Raw genomic sequence first — 16,445 nt, forward strand, 5'->3', positions numbered from 1 at the left:
AGTGTCTTGCCCCTGGCCTGGGGAGACTGGCCACCCGGAGCTGGAGCAGAGCAGGTGGGTGCAGAAAGCCGGGGGTAGGGGGGTCAGCCCAGCCGTGGCACTTACAGGCCATCGGGGACGGTTTGCCAGGAATGAGCAGCAAGGCATCTGCGTGGCTGTACCACAGCCCAGCCCTACCCTTCCTGGGGATTTCATGGTGTGCCTCCTATGGGGAAAAGCAGCAAAGCTCGTCCTCTGCAGAATGCCAGGGCTGATGCACCTCCAGAGAGCCCGGCGGCACATGCCCGGGCAGTGCAGGCAAGGCCATTATGAAGTGAGCTGCTGTCTCCTGTAGGTAACTGGCCAGTCATGGAGCAGCATGTGTTGGTTTGGGAGACAGTGGAAGACTGAGTGAGTGTGTGTGTGTGTGTGTAGTGAGTGTGTGTGTGTGCACGAATAGCAGAGAGGCTATTTGATGCCATATTGAGGTGTGGGGAGCCTTTCTGCTCCTGAGGCGGGCTAGCCGATAGCTGTTCCTGCAAAGTGACTTTGTAGCGTCAAGGTGAGGAAGGCAGGAGTCCTGTGGGACTCCGCTGTGCATGGGAGCAGATGCCGAAAAGCGTCCACTCCAGGTGGGCACAGAAATCCAGGTCGTCCAAACGCTTGCTCTGCCCAGCACACCGTAGCCCAGGTGGTAAATCACGTCTCTCACTGGGGCAGGGGCAGATTAGTCCTGGCCTGGCTTTTCATGCCCACCTGCAGTGGGTTTTGTCTAAAGAGCAGCAACCCTGGCTAGCCAGCGCCTTAAAAGTGAGTGACAGAACCACCGCCCATGGGCGCAGCTCTTTGCTGGCTCTGTGGAGTGCCCGGAAACATTCACCTGTGCTGTGGAGGGAAGCAGCAGAGGGCTGGGAGCCAGGACTCCTGGCCTCTTTTCAGCTCTGCACTGATTTGCCGTGTGATCTTGATCAAGCCACAGCCTTGCTGTGTGCCTCAGTTTCCCCAGTAGCGCTACAAGTAGTGAGAGGTTGGTGGATTAGTGCATTGTACAGGGCTTGGAGACCCTGTAAGAGTATTGTCATCAGGTGCTTCCCGCTACTCACCCCAGGAAAGCAAACGGAGCCCCATAATACCTGGGATGGGGGGGGGGCAGGGTAGACTGCCCCTTGCAGCTGCCACCTGGGAAGGCAGGGAGAGCACCCATCACACTCTTGCAGGTGGGGCTGCATGAGAACTGATGTCCTCATCACAGGTATTTCCTAAAGTCTGCAAGCAGCCAGGGGGTGGAACAAAGCTCTGTGAGCACGATGGGCCAGATCCTCTGCTGGCGTGCCCTGGTGCCAACACAAAGCACCAATTTACCCCAGCAAAGAATTGGGCCCAACTCTTGCTGCAGCTAGAGGCGAGGACAGAGGTCCGAGTCCACTCGGGCTGGTGGGCTTGGCCCAGGTGACGTGCTCTGAGGGTGGGGCGGGTCCGTCCTCAGCCGGGTCGCTTTGCTGCCGATGATAACTATATCCAATGCTGTTCTCTCTCCAGAGCAGGGTGAAGCTGCCCAGTCACACGGATGTAAGGAGATTTTTATTCTAAGCCTGCTTGGTTTTGCTGTCTCTCCTCTGTGCCTCTTGGTGTTGTTTTCTCACCCCACCCCACCCCCGCCCATCCTGTGCTCCCCAGGGACAGTGTCTTGTCGAGCTCTCTGCTGACTGGGGCTCAGCTCGCTGACCTGCCTGCAGGCTGGGGTTTGAGGCCAGCATGGGAGGGTTAATGGGGGCCCATCTGCTGACAAGGGCTATGGAACCATTGCTGACAGCCTAGGCCCTGCTCTCCCAGCTATCCAAAGCCTGCAGAAGGGAGTGGGGTCTAGTGGTTAGAGAGGGAGACTTGGGGTCAGGCCACCCGGGTTCTTTCCTGGCTCTGGGAGGGACTAGGCCTAGTGGTTAGAGCAGGAGACTGGGGGGTCAGGAGTCAGTCCTGGCTCTGACTCAGTGTGACCCACTTTCGGGCTGTGCCCTAGTCTGCCCCACTGCGGCATGGAACAGGGTCCACTGCGCACTGGAGGGGCAGCTGGGTTTGTCAGTCACTGAGGGGAGCGAAGGGCTCTGGGAGGCACTAGGGAGGTTGTTGCCATTCCTTCAGCTGCTCTGTGGGGGCCCTGCAGACCACGAACTGGGCCCGAGAGCAGTGACTTCTCCTGCCCACCCCGCCACATGCAGGCCGCATCCTGATTCCCTCCAGGCCTGGCTGGGCTGGGTTTCCTTTGTCGCAAAGCGTTGAGGGGAGCAGCCCTTTGAAAGGGGCACTGGGATGGGGTGCGGGGCCTTTCCCTTATGAGATCCCCCCCAAAGGATGTCAGCTTTCACAAGCCCCAGCTCTGGTGAACCTGTCGACCGGCGCGTGGCCAAAGGGTGCCCGCTCCAAGGTGGCACCACAGCAGCTGACGGGCACCGGGAGCCCATAGCACAGAACTGGTGTCGGGGAGGCAGGCAGGACGCTCAGAGGCGTGAGCATCACATAGTCCCTTATGGCTCCTGGGGGCCCAGGCTGGTCCCTGAAAACTCAGCAAGCTGGACCTTCCTCCTCCAGTCTGGAACCTGTCACCTGTGTGTCGCCTCCAAGCCCCTGTGTGTCTCCGTCCCGCGTTGCCCACGCTCGCTCCTTTCCTGTTTAAACGTCCTCTCTGCCTTTGCCCTCTCTGGCTAGTTTCTCTGTGGGGATGGAGGGGAGAGGGGAAGCAAGGTGGGTATCAGACTGTCCCTCTGACCTCCCCCACCCTGAGCCCCACATGTTGGCCCTGGGGGATTAGGAGCGAACATTGGACTCCTGCACTTCAGACACCGGACCCAGGGTGGGGATGCTGCGGCAGGGGGTCAGATCTTGACTCAGACATGCTGGGGGGTTGAAAGACACCTTGTAGGCCAGTGGGTGCAGAAGGTGAGCGAGTGCCCCCGGCTCCCGCTGTGCCCTGGGGAGCCATCCAGGCAGGGGGCCCAGGGCTTGTGTCTGAGGCCCCCTTTGAAAATTCCAGCAGCAAACAGCAGGTCAGGGAGGGAAGGACTCCACCCCTCCTGCCTGGACTCGTTCCTGGCCAGTGCAGCCATCAGGGCCAGGTCACAAGGCCCTGCACGGGGCACCAGGGAGAGCAGTGCTGCTTTGTAACCAGAGAGTTGGGGATCGGGCTTAGCTCTGGCTGGGAGCTCCCCCCAGCGTCCCACACCTGCCCTGGGCAGGGTGCGAGCAGGCAGGGAGCCGGAGCCGGAGCCGGAGCGTGCGCACGCACGCGCACACACACACACACACCCACACAAAAATATCATTTGGGCTGATGCTCCGGGGGGCGTTTGTTAACATCAGCCTGCGTGAGCCCCAAACGTCTCCAGCAGGGGGGGGACCCTCCCAGGCAGACAGCTGCCAGCTCGCTGCTTCCTTGACACAAATATAGGTGAGTCTATTTTTTCACGTGCCGGCTGATCTGGCTGCCGGGCCGAGCCGGCAAAGGGACCTGGTGAAATGAATGCAGGGAAACCCACCGGGCACTATTCACACGCATCCCCCACCTCTCATTCTACACCTCAGTAGTGTCCCTCCTCCGCACTGCCCTGCGATCCCCTGCCGGCCGTTCTCTGGGTGTGGGCCGAGCGCCGCCAGCCCGCGCAGGGGAGAATCACTTTCAAGCCTCTGCCATTTGTTCTCTCTCTTGTGTGCTGCAGGGCACCCAGATGATCTTCAATGCGGCCAAGGAGCTGGGGCAGCTGTCCAAACTGAAGGTAAAAGGAATGGGCCAGCACAGGTCTTGTTAATCACTGGGTGAGGCTGCTCCTCCCCAGAGGTCACTTAGCCAGTGATTGTAACGCTGGGATATAAGCAGCAGCACCTGGAAGTCTCTTTAGCTGATCAGCAAGAAACCAGGCTAATTAGGCACCATGAAAAGGACCTGGTTTAGTAACTGAGAGACATCAGTCACCTGTCATCCCTAAAGCGTCACTCCCCTGTCACCCCAGCTTCGTGACGGAGCCGGGGAGGAGGCAGATACACCATCCTGGCTCTGCCTGGCTGGGGACTGGCGTGTGACAGCCCTGGCTCTCACTGAGTGACTCGCTCGTTTCAGGACCACATGGTGCGTGAGGAGGCGAAGAGCTTGACCCCCAAGCAGTGCGCCGTGGTGGAGCTGGCCCTGGACACCATCAAGGTAAATCCGGGCCGTCTGCCCTGCACCCAGCTGGCTGCCTGCCCACCTTTCCCTCCTGCTAACGGGGGGGGATTAATGCAGTCTGGTGAAGCCCCCATCTCTGGGAGTGGAGACGTAAGAGGTGCCCGCACCATCCAGCCAGGGAACTGCAGCAGGATTCCCCATCTGCCCACAACAGCCCCGTGGCACGGAGGAGAAGCAGAGACCTCCCTGCCGGGGTGTTCTGGGACTGTACCCACAGTAGATTGCCCACCATGCTGGCACCTCGGGTAGCTGTCCAGCCATGCCCACCTGTGCCCAGAAACCCCACATGGTTCCGTCCTCACCTGGTCTCCTCTGTCTCGCCCCCCCCACCCCCCAGCAATATTTCCATGCAGGAGGTGTGGGGCTGAAGAAAACCTTCCTGGAGAAGAGCCCCGACCTGCAGTCGCTGCGTTACGCCCTGTCTCTCTACACGCAGGCCACCGACCTGCTCATCAAAACCTTCGTGCAGACTCAGTCGTCTCAGGGTAAGAGACACCATGGCCCCCTTTACGCAGCTTCCGCCAAGGTCTGCCACAGGTGCTGCGTCCTCCTGCTTGACTGGTGTCCTGAGTACCTCCACCCAGTGCCCTGGGTGCATCCGGGATGGGGCCACTGGCCCCGCCCAGTGAACTGGGTGCCACCCGGCTTGCCGGGCATGTCTGTGGGGAGGGCACCTGCTGTGGGTGCATCCTGCTCTTCCTCGGGTAGCAGTGAAATAGGACTTGAGCTGCAGTGGGGCATCGGCACACAAGGGTCGCAGCCCTTCTGCTGCCCTGCCTGGTGTGCCGGAGAGTTGGTAGGCAGGGGGCATCGGTGGTGGGGCATTTTTGCCCTGGCACTGCTATGCCACCTGCTAGGGAGAGGTGCCAAGAGCCCCCAGGCTGGCAGCCTGGCCCCTGTTCTGAGTGCTACATGCACCTACGGGGCACACACAGCAGGGGAATCGGGGGGGGGGGGGGATGCAAAGGGATCCTGCGGGACTCCCAGGAATAGCAGCTGTGCTGGCTGCGTCCTGCATGCCTGGGCTCCAGGCCAAGGGGAGCCAACAGCCGGGGCATCGCTGGGGCAGGAGGGGGCCTTCCCAAGGTAGCCACTGGTTTTGGTGCCGCAGCTTTTGGGAGCTCAGCCTGGTGCCTCATTGTCAGAGGCACCCAGCCCCCCAGCTCCCTTTGGCATTATGGGCCACCAGCCCCCCCCCTCCCCCCCCAAAATCAGGCCCCGGGTGCTTCCAGCCGGGTGCCCCAACTCACTGACTGCTTCCAAAAATGTTTAAATAAAATTCTCAGTGTGCCCAAGGAGCACTGGGGGATGGACCCCGTGTGCAGGGCCCAGCTCGGAAGGGGTTAACCCTGTTGTGTCACTGGGAGCTCCACATGAGGTCCCTCTCCCAGGCCACAGCCGCCAGCACTGGTTCCTGCCTCGCATCCAGGCCTGTTCCACTTCAGGTTAGCACAGGGAGTTCCCCCTGGCCCGGACCACTGGGGAAGGAGAAACCGAGTCACGGACAGGACTCTCCACACAGCAGAAGGAATTACAGTGCTGAACAGCACAGGCAGGCCCTCCAGTGTGTGCCATTGCTCCATCCGCATGGGCACCAGCCAGGGGCTGGGTGGAGCCCTGGCAGGCGTAGTGGGGAGTTCGTCCTGTCTGTGCCTCCCGTCTGGTGGCCGAGTGGGGTGTGCAGAAGGGCCTGTGCTGGGAGATAGTAATGCTGCCCGCTCCCCCTTGGCAAGGACCATGTACATCCACAGGGCTCCAGTGACTTGTTACTGGTGGTGGATCGTGTGATTCATCTGTAGTGGGACAGGAACCGCCCTCCCAATTGGTGCTAATTAGCCTCCAGTCCGCAGTAACAACCTGCATGAAAGCACCAGGGATCCAGGAGTAACAATGCAGCGAAAAAAGCCCCCTCCCAGCCAGTGCAGTGCCCACGCCTGCTGACAAATTCCACAGACCGCGGGGCACCCCAGCTGACGCGGGCCCCAAATAGCTCAGAACCTCCTCCTGGAGGTGTCCTGCTCCCAGCACACCCCCGCCCCCCGCTGTCTAACACAAATGTCGCCGTAACGTCTTGTTTTGGATTCTCTAGCTGAAGCTGCCGCCTGTCTGTGAGATCTGATCTCTTTCTCTGTTGTTTTTCCTCCCTATTTTTCAATGTTTTCCCTTTGCCTTCCCTTACACGTGCTCTTTCTTTCTCTCTCTTTGTCGCCTTCCTCTCTCTTCCCTGTCCCTCTCCTTTTTACCTTTTTACTAGTCTATGGTGGAAAAGGTATTAGGTTTACCCTTAGTGAAGAAATTTATCCTGAGAAGGGTACGTCTAACACTTCTGAACCCTGATGCACCCGTCCTGAGCACCCCACCTCCAACCGGCCAGAGCTAGTAACAGTCCCTCCAACCCGGATCGGGGCACAAAGACCTGGAGAGCTGGAAGGATAGTGTCACATGGCTTACAGGGAGCCTGTTCATTCAGGCTGAGGAATGCCTGCTCTAAAACCTGCTGGGGATGGGGACCAGGGAGGTGGCTGTGTCTTTCTTTCCAGCCAGACCCCAAACCTCCCTCGGCCCCACAAATGGGCACTTCTTCCCAATTCCCCTCCCTTCAAGTCGTCCCTCCTTGGCCGCCGGCACAACTCGCAGGCCTAGATTCTCCAAGGCACCTCCCCCGCGATGAGAATTGGCTTTCAGTCGGCACTTGCCCTATGGAAGTGGGCAGACTTTCCAGCTAACTGAGGGTAAACCCAGCCCTGGTGTTTCTCACTGACTCGCTGCGGAGGTGGCCTCAGAGAGGGTCATTAATCACAGGAACAGCCTACCAAGGGATTAGCTACACCAAGACTGGGAGCTCTAGCTAAGATATCTAGCTCAACCACGAGCTATGGGCTGGCTGCAGGAATCAGTGGGTAACGTTCTAAGGCCTGTGCTCTGATCCCAGGGGTCTCTTCTGGCCTGTGAATCCAGGTCACTGGGCGTTGAGCCCAGGGATGCAAGAATTAGGTCTTATTCTGCCTCTGCCAGACCCCCGTCTCCCGCCAGCACAGCATTCGCAGCACTCACAAGTGGGTGGGATGTGAAGGGGAGTCGGAGTTGGTCCCCCCGCACCACTACCCTCATGATGAGATGGCTGCAGCGAAGAGCTGAGAGATCCCTCCCGGAGCTCAGCTGCCTCCAAGGAGCCAAACCTTTGGGGAGAAAACGAAGCCCGGGGCAGGGTGTGGGAGGTGGAAAGCAGAGCCAGGCCAGCCCAGCATCAGCCTTTAAATACTGGGCTCCAAAGGGAGCCGAGGGGGCCCAGCTGCGGCCAGCGGCTCACCAGCCTCACGGAGACTCTTACTAGCCTTGCTCCGGGTGCAAAAAAAGTCCTGCCCGCCATAAGCAAGTGGAATGACTGCATCAGAATGCGGGGGGTGGGGCTGCCCCATTTCCCCCCCCCATGCAGCTTGGCCCCGCCACTTGCATTCCAGCCCTCGTGTGTTGGTGCCATTCAGCCTGGTGCAGGGGTCTCTGTGTTGTATGTTTCCCATGCTTGCATTGAGCACAGAGATGGTCGCTCCTCCCTCCCTCGATTTATGGACTGAGCGAGTCTCAGCATGTGACTCCGGGGGCCGGTGGGGGATGGGGGTTATTGTTTTAGTTGGGTGCAGATGTGGAAGGAAAAGAAAAAGAGGCATGAGTGCGTCTCTTTGGCACGCAGGGGCCAAAGGCTATGGATCCAGAGAGGTTCCCCCTCACCCCACCCCCTATGGAGCAGCAGTGGGGCCTGGTCCCATCACCTCCACCTTTGAGATGAAGCTGTATGTGCCAGCCACCTCAGGTCATTTCAATCCAGCAGCTTCAGTGCTGCAGTACAAACCTCTACCACTTGCGCTGCAGGAGGTGCTCTGGTAACTGTAAGCAGTAGTAAGCCGTTATCCTCTACCATGCACCAATTTGGCCAATAGGTTACAGGGCCCAGGGAACACGCTGTGTGTATGAGCAACGTGGCTGCGTGGGCTAGAGGCTGAGACTGACCCCTTCCACAATAAGCGGGGGGGGGGCGGACGACTTCAGTGTGGTCCTCCTCAAAGGCTGTCTCCCTGCTCCCCTCTTTCTGGCACCCCCCCAAGTCACCAACCCAGGCAAGTCAGTAGAGGCCCATGCACAATGCCCCCCTTCCCCCACAAGCCGGCTGTACCTCGCCCTAATCCCTGGGAGGGAGTGACCTAGCTGGATTCCCACTGGGGCCAGTGAGCTGGACGCAGAGCCTTTGGGTGTCCTCCCCCACCCCCGACCCCGCTCCTCCCAACTCAGAGCTGAGCCAAGATCAGCTAAAAGCAGCTGCTGGGGCTGGCGAGGGACTCCGGCTCTGTGATCCATGGTCTTTGCTCATCAGCCTCCAGCCCCACAGAACACGACAATTCCCATGTTGGCTTTACCTTCTCCGGCCGGGCTTGTTTTCCATGATGGTTTGGAAGATTCCCCTCCCCCCGCCATTTAAATGTCTTCTCCACCCCCCTCCCCACACACACACCCTCCCCAGTTGGACTGAATTGTTCATTATGCACCTGCCCCCAGCCTCTCTCCCCTCCCCTTCCCGTCCAGCTGCATGCAGAGCCCCAGGGAACCCTGTCTGGCCTGCCTGGAGGGGGTAAGGTGGGGGGGGGGCAGCCTTTGCGGGGTAGGATGGGGTGTGGGGAGCTAGGGGATGGGCTGGGGAGGGGCTGGTGGGCTCAGGTCACATGAGCTTGTGCGCTGCTAGTCTGTGATTGTGGCATTTTGGGCTACTGGAGGTGACTGGGATTGGCAAGGAGAAGCTGCTGCCAAAAATCAGGTGGGATCTGGGCTGATGGATCCAAGCAGCCCCCGGTGAAACGTGTTGGGTTAGCTCAGCTTAGCCAATACGACTCTTCCCCTCCGGCTCCCCCACAGCTCAGCAGAGCTGTCAGCAGGAGCATCCCGACTCCGGGGCTGCCTGTGTGTCCTTAGCAGGGCTTTCCAGCCCCACAGGCAGCCTCCTCCGCTCCGGGGCACCACCCAGCAGGTGGGGATGGAGCAGCCTAATTCGCTGAGCCCAACCTTCCTGCAGCCAAAGGCAAGTCTCTTCCCAGGGACTCATTAGAAAAGAACAAAACATCATAACTGGCCCTCACTCAGCCTCAGGCACGGTCCTGCCCAGATACCCGGCCTCAGCCCCTGGATGAGCTACAGAGTATGAAGCCTGGCCTGGTCAGTCCCCAAAGTCATGAGCTGCCACCTGTGACTTATGGCTCAATAATGGAGTGATTTTATTATTCCAGTTAGCTTGGGCCCTGCCATTTTCTACAGTTCATGGTAAAAAGAGCCATGAACCCCCTTCCTGCCCTGGCCGACGGGCGGGGAGCGGCCGCTGGCTCCTGCACGTCATGCTGAAAGCACTGGCAACGTGATGCTTTCAGGATTGGCAGCGAGGAGACGATTCCTACGCGGGCTGGGCTGCGGCTTGCGCAGGGCTGCCTGGGTGTCTGGCACCGCACAGCAGAGCGGGGGAAGTGTGGGGTCAGGACTCCTGGGTTCTAGGCCTGGTTCTGCCACTTGCCGGGTGCAACTCAGCCATGACGCGGGCATTAGCACCGCACCTTCCCATGCAACCCAAGAGCAGCCTCAGTTGTGCTAGGCACGATCCAGGCACTGGGGGTAGCGCCAGCCCGAAGACACTCCAGCCATGCGAGGGGAGAGCCCAGCTCCACAAAGGGGCTGGGAGTTCAGCAGTAGCACCTCAACCCTTCTGTGGCCGTGAGCCAAAGGGACTTGCCTGGGACAGTGATGGAGCTGGGCCTAGGACACTGAGCTCCTGCCTCCCAGGTAGTCGCCCACTAGCCTGCACTGTTACTGGGCAGCTGTTTCCTCGTTTACTCAATGGGGAGTGGAAGAGTCTAAGGTGTCCGGGGGAGAAGCGATCTCCCTTAAGCCAGACTAGAGCCAGCGCTGCTCCATTGCCAGCGGTGGACTTGTGGGGGTTGGACATCAGGCCCATGGCGGGTGTAGGAGCGTCTCAGGGGGCTGGCCCTAGGGAAGGGTAAGAAAACACTTTGCGTGGGGTGGGAGGGCAATGGGACACCCACCATGCTCCTTTCACCGGGGCCCTGCTTGGAGCGAGAGGGTGGCTGCAGCTGTCTGTCTACAGCCCCCCAAGCGGCTCACGCTGGCACTGGACGGGAAGGGGAACATGGGGGGGAATCTATGAGCAGTCGTCTCCTCTCTGCCTTTGAGGGGCTCAGCGCAAGCTGGTGACCTGATTCCTCCAGCAGGGTGGCCCCAATGTGGCCTGCTGTGTGTGCTTGGCTGGAGCGGGGGTGCTCACATCTTGCCTTGCCATTGCGGAGCAGGAGCTGGCGTGGATGACCCGGTCGGGGAGGTGTCGATCCACGTGGAGCTCTTCACTCACCCTGGCACCGGGGAACACAAAGTCACCGTCAAAGGTTGGTACCCGGCGTGGGGCATGCCCAGCGCTCTGAGCACAGGGGAGGCAGGGTGCCAGGGGTGCCAGGGTGTGGCTGGCCCAGGACGCTGCCCTGCCGCCAGGGATGTTGGGGGATGGACAGGAGTGCGTCACCTGTGGCCACGTTGACATTTCAGCAATTGAACTTTCAGTTGCCAAAGGCCAGGAGCAGACAGCACTGCCTGGGCTGGGCTGCCCCCTTCCCTCCGGTCCTCCCAGTGTCCCCCATCCTCCCCGTGGCCCCACGCCACCAGCTGATGCACCCTTTCCTTTCTCGCAGTCGTGGCTGCTAATGACCTCAAGTGGCAGACGTCAGGCATCTTCCGGCCCTTCATCGAGGTCAACATCATCGGGCCCCATCTCAGCGACAAGAAGAGGAAATTTGCCACCAAGTCCAAGAACAACAGCTGGGCCCCCAAATACAATGAAAGCTTCCAGTTGTGAGTGGCTTTGACACACATTTCCATTCCACCACCCCCACCCCCGCGATAGACCAAGAGCTTATGAGCAAAGCAGAGCTGAGCCAGGCTGGGATTTGCAGCGGAAAATGAGCTGCACGTGGGAGGTGGTGATTCAGTGATGGCTGTGCTTCTCTCTGACTCAGCTTATGCACTAGGGGGCGCTATGCTGTTCAAAGTGCCACCTAGGGCTGGTCAAAAATGTTCTAAGATGAGTTTTGATGGCGAATTGGGTTTTCGACTAAATGAAATTTTTCACAAAAATGGTCTGTGTTCTGCACAGAGCACTGGGACTATATCTCCCATGATGCACCACCTCCCTCCCGCCAAGAGGGAGACTATGATACACTATGGGAGATGTAGTCCAGGCAGGGAGACCTATCTATAAAAGGGAATGGGCGCATGAAGCTCCTGAACTATTTCTCCCATGAGTCAGCACGGCTAGGGCTCCCATGATGCTCTGCTTCCTTGCTCTAAGGAGGGAAACTGTGGGAGTTGTAGTCCAGCCGGGGACCCCTGCCTGTAGAGTAGAATGGGAGTATGAGGCACGTGAACTACAGCTCCCATGAGGCACTACAGCACCATTGCCAAAATCCAAAAAAAATGAATTTTTCCCCCCCCCGTTGCTCCGCCATCACTGGAATCAGACTCCATGAAACATGACCATCATTATGAATTGTTGCCATTTTTCCCTAGTGATTATTAGTTTAATTAATTATTCAGCCAGCTGCTGTTCCACTGAAGCTCATAGACTTTAGATGATCATAATTGTCCCTTCTGACCTTAGTCTGACCTCCTGCACAATGCAGGTCACAGAATCTCACCCATCCACTTCTATAACAAACCCTTAACCTATGTCTGAGTTATTGAAGACCTCAAATTGTGGCTTGAAGACCTCAAGCTGCAGAGAATCCTCCAGCAAGTGACCCGTGCCCCATGCCGCAGTATAGGAAGGCTAAAAGACTCAGGGCCGTCGCCAATCTGCCCTGGGAGGAAATTTCCTTCCAACCCCAAATCATTGGCGATCAATAAACCCTGAGATGTGAGGTGCAAGGATCACAGCAGCACCAGAAGAGAAGTTCTCTGTGGTAGCACACTCCGATCCCAAATCCGACTCCTAACATCCTTCCCAATCACAGACCACTGGCATATTTACCTGCTGATTAATTGCAAGGATTCAAAGTGCCTAATAATTGCCAATTAGGCTATCATTCATATATCATGCCTTCATAACAACTTATCAAGTTAGTCACTGGAAGCCAGATATGTCTTTTTGCCCCCCTAAGGCTACTCCCTTGATCGAGAAGGCCTGTTCAGAACTTCACCTCCCATCTTATGGTTTAAGAAACCCTACTATCCTCAATTTCAAGTCCTTAAACTCCTCATGTCCAGGTTTATGTCCATTTGTTCTTGTGTCCACATTGGTACTTAAGCTTAAATAGATTTCTTTCACCTCCCTGTGATATTTAATCCCTCTGAGTACTTTTTAAAAGAGCCGCATTATCTCCCCGTCAGCCTTCTTTTGGTTAAGAGCTAACAATACTCAAGCTTTTTCATTCTCCTTTCATAATGTACAGATTTTTCCATTTCCTCAGATCATCCTAGATAGACCCTGTTCTTCTGAAACCTGTTCAGTTTTTAATTCATCCTTGTATTAGCACTATGGGCAGACCCAAGAACTGAACACATATATTCCAGCATGACAGTGTCTAACCAAGTGCCGTTGTAAAGGTACTAACACATCCTTATCTTTGCAGGAAATAACCCCTCCGTGATGTGCATCCTAAACTGCATTAGCATTTTTTATAACGCAAGCCATCACACATTGGCGTGTCATAGTGTCCATCCTGTGATCAACCAATCATCCGAGGTCCTTCTAGCCTCCATCTGTTACTTCGCAACTGATTGATCCCCAATTAGTGACCTAAATATTCTTAATTATTATCCCTAAATAGCATGACCTTCGCACTTTTCTATTAATTTCATCTATTACTATTATTCCAGTTTAGCAAGGTCATCCAGATCTTCCTGATATGATATCCCGGTCCTTTCCTGTGTTAGCAATACCTCCTAGCTTGTGTCATCCACAAACTTCATTAGCACAGTCCCATTGTGTGCCAGCAGGTCAGTAATAAAGATTAAATAGAATTGGTCCCAAAACCGTCCCTGAGGAACTTCCAGTTACCTCCTCTCTCCAGACTGACAGTTTCATCCTTTCAGTATGCACCGTTTGTAGTCTCTCCCTTTAACCAGTTCCCTATCTACCTTTCAATTCAATATTGATCACCCATCTTTCCAGTTTAACTAATAGTTCCTCATGTAGAACTGTGTCAAATGCCTTACTGAAATTGAAAGTAAATTAGATCCACTGTGTTTCCTTGTCTAAAAAAATCTGTTACTCTTCTCACAGAAGGAGATCAGGTTGGTTTGGCCATGAATCTACTTTTGTAAAACCCTGTTTGTATTTTTGTACCCAATTACTCATTACCTTCAATGTTCCATAACTACTTTCTCTTAAAATTTTTTCCCAAAGACCTTGTCTACTAACAAGACATCAAACCTAACAGGCCTAAGTTACTCAGCATTACTTTTTTTTGCCCTTTTCTTAAGTAAAAATTAGGAACTAATGTTTAGCAATTCCTTCCACTGTGTTACCAGGTACAACCCCTGAGTTTACTTCACATTAAACATTCTTGCTTATATGGGTACTGTAGCAATATTTCTCATGGCGCAGTTCTCCTTTAATATTCTGGATGAATTATCTGGTGCTTGCCATTTAGTCCATAAGCTGTCGATGTTTGGTTCTACTCATGACATTGTGTAATTCTACCTCCAATACTCCCATTCCCAATTTGTCATCTCTCTCGCCATTATTCCTAGCTTCCTCATTAGCCTCATTAAGGACCAGGCAAGTATTTATTTAGCATTAGGCCATGCCTAGATTATCTTTAGCCTCCCTCACGATCCTCAGATGTTTTAGCGGTTCCCACTTCTTCTTTCTTTGTTTTCTTCTTTTTTATGTGGCTATAGAACCTTTTACTATTGGTTTTAATTCCCTTTGCAAGGTCCAACTCTACATGGCTTTTGGCCTTTCTCACTTCATCCCTACGTATTCTGACCTCACTAAGGTAGCTTTCCTTGCTGATCCCTCCCATCTTCCACTCCTTGTAGGCTTTCTGCTTTTTCTTAATCACCTCTCTGAGACACTTGCTCATCCAGCTTGGTCTACAACTCCTGCCTGTGAGTTGTTTCCCCTTTCTTGGGATGCAGCTTCTGAGAGTTTCTGCAGCTTTGACTTGAAGTAATTTCAGGCCTCCTCTGCCTTTAGATCCACAAGTTCTTCAGTCCAATCCTCTTCCCTAACTAATTTCCTTAGTTCTTTAAAGTTAACCCTTTTGAAATCAAAAACCCTAGTCACAGATCTAGTTTTGTTTATCCTTCCATCTAGTTTGAACTGAATTAGCTCATGATTTCACAGTGCCAGGTTCAGTTTCTGGCAAGAAGTTTTTAGCCGTGGTGTGGCCGGGCGGTCACTGCCTTGCTGACCTCCTGTAGCTGTGATGGCAGCTGATAGCAGGCCCAAAGTGGCAGGGGGGGAGCGGTAGCCCCGACTCTCCTCACCGCTTGGTCCCACAGGGGCTGTATTTACGGGGTGGGGAATGGTACTGCAGCATGTATGCACACATGTGGAGAGCTGCCGCACAAGGCCCTCAGCTCAGCCTTGGCCTCGCTAGCACCTGTTTCTGCGGGGTCAGTGACATTCAGTCCCTCTAGCTGTGGCTGCTCCAGCCTTCGGGACCCTCACCCTGTGGCCAGCAGAATTTTCCCTTCTCTCAAAGCCAGAGAAGGCCACACTGGGCCCACTGCCCATGCACCTGCAGCTATAGTCCAGGGACCCAACAGTTGCCAGGGAGAGGCACCCACCAGCGTCCCAAAGTGCTGCCCCTCCTGAGGGCCTAGAGGGGCCACATTCCTTCCGGCTGGTGACCAGCTCCACTCTGTAGTTCCCCCAGCCCAAGGCAGCAAAGCGCCAGTGCCCCGGTGCATGCAGTGGCTGGCGTGCAGGACCCAGAGGATGGGCCAGTAACCATCTCCTTCCTTCCTGCGCAGCACCCTGAGCAGTGAGACGGGCCCCGAGTGCTACGAGGTGCAGGTGTGCGTCAAGGACTACTGCTTCGCCCGGGAGGACCGCACGGTGGGCATCGCTGTGCTACAGCTCAAGGACATCATGCATCGGGGCAGCTGCGCCTGCTGGCTGCCCCTGGGCCGGCGCATCCACATGGATGACACGGGCCTCACCGTCCTCCGCATCCTCTCGCAGCGCAACAACGATGAGGTGGCCAAGGAGTTCGTGAAGCTCAAGTCAGACACGCGCTCGGCCGAGGAAGGCAGCAGTTAAGGGCCTGAGCAGGTGTAGAACATCCCTAGCACCACCCCCTTCCTGCCCCTTTTCTACAGCATCCTCCAGCCACGTAAAAGCCATACAGGTCATCCACAGCCCCCCACACCTGGTAGGGAAGGAAGCCCCCCCCTCCGAGAAGCCCTTGCCACAAGCAGGTGCCTGCTTCCCAGTGCCAAGGATCAAAGCAGGTGCTCTGTGCCCCTCCCTGCATCCCTGGGCTGCAGCTCAAGGGCACTGCCCCAGCTGCGATGGAGCAGGGAAGATGCAGCCCCCAGGGAGTGCAAGCTGCCTCACTGCTGGCAGGGGAGGCCTTAGCGCCTCTTCCCGAACCTGTTTCTGTCATGACAGGTGCTGGGAGAGGCAGAAGCCAAGGCCTGATGCTGATTGTGAGGCAGGAGCATTTGAACAAACGTGAGCCACCTAGTATGGCCACAAAGTTGGCACAGGGGGAAGCAAGGCTAGATCCCAGCCCATCCAGCCCCCCCTCCACTCGTCCCTGAGCTCCAGGAGAATCACCCAAGCTGGTAGCAGTATACGGGATATGCCACATTGTTGAGTAGGTTGATTCCTTCCAGCAGGAGGCAGCATCACATGTCCAAACTGCCCTGTGCTCATGGCAACCTCATTCGGCAATAGAGATAAGCCAGGCAGCAATGGGCACAGGGAGGTTGAGACAGGGCCTTGGGTTCTCCTCCAGGGCTCCCTTCAAGGAGCGTGGCTGCTAAGGATACACCTGGGCCAGCGTCAGCCTGCTCTTGCTGGTGGCTCTTGGAGTCCGCTGCCTCTCACGCCATAGCTTGCCACAAGCTAAGTCAGCAATAGCCAAGCCTGTGGCATAGGCCCCAGGGCCTTGCACTCCTTAGCAGGTGGCTCAGAGCAGCTTAGTCTGAGGCCAGGCAGCAGGGCTGGGGCCACTTTTGTCCACGCAGGCCAGCAGTA

At 56.4% G+C, this 16,445-nt stretch overlaps 1 protein-coding gene across 1 annotated transcript in view; it reads left to right on the forward strand.

The window, feature by feature from the left end:
* The window catches only part of LOC116835817 (protein unc-13 homolog A-like), a 133,726-nt gene extending 118,046 nt beyond the window's left edge, over positions 1-15,680 (forward strand). Inside the window, 7 exon segments of the mRNA XM_032798978.2 lie at positions 1,519-1,548; positions 3,690-3,746; positions 4,088-4,168; positions 4,530-4,677; positions 10,534-10,626; positions 10,927-11,086; positions 15,215-15,680. Coding sequence (XP_032654869.1) covers positions 1,519-1,548; positions 3,690-3,746; positions 4,088-4,168; positions 4,530-4,677; positions 10,534-10,626; positions 10,927-11,086; positions 15,215-15,503 — 858 coding nt within the window. The 3' untranslated portion in view covers positions 15,504-15,680.
* The last annotated feature ends 765 nt before the right edge of the window (positions 15,681-16,445 follow it).

Source organism: Chelonoidis abingdonii, chromosome 11 (assembly GCF_003597395.2).
Source record: "Chelonoidis abingdonii isolate Lonesome George chromosome 11, CheloAbing_2.0, whole genome shotgun sequence".
In the NCBI taxonomy this organism is placed as follows: Eukaryota; Metazoa; Chordata; order Testudines; family Testudinidae; genus Chelonoidis; species Chelonoidis abingdonii.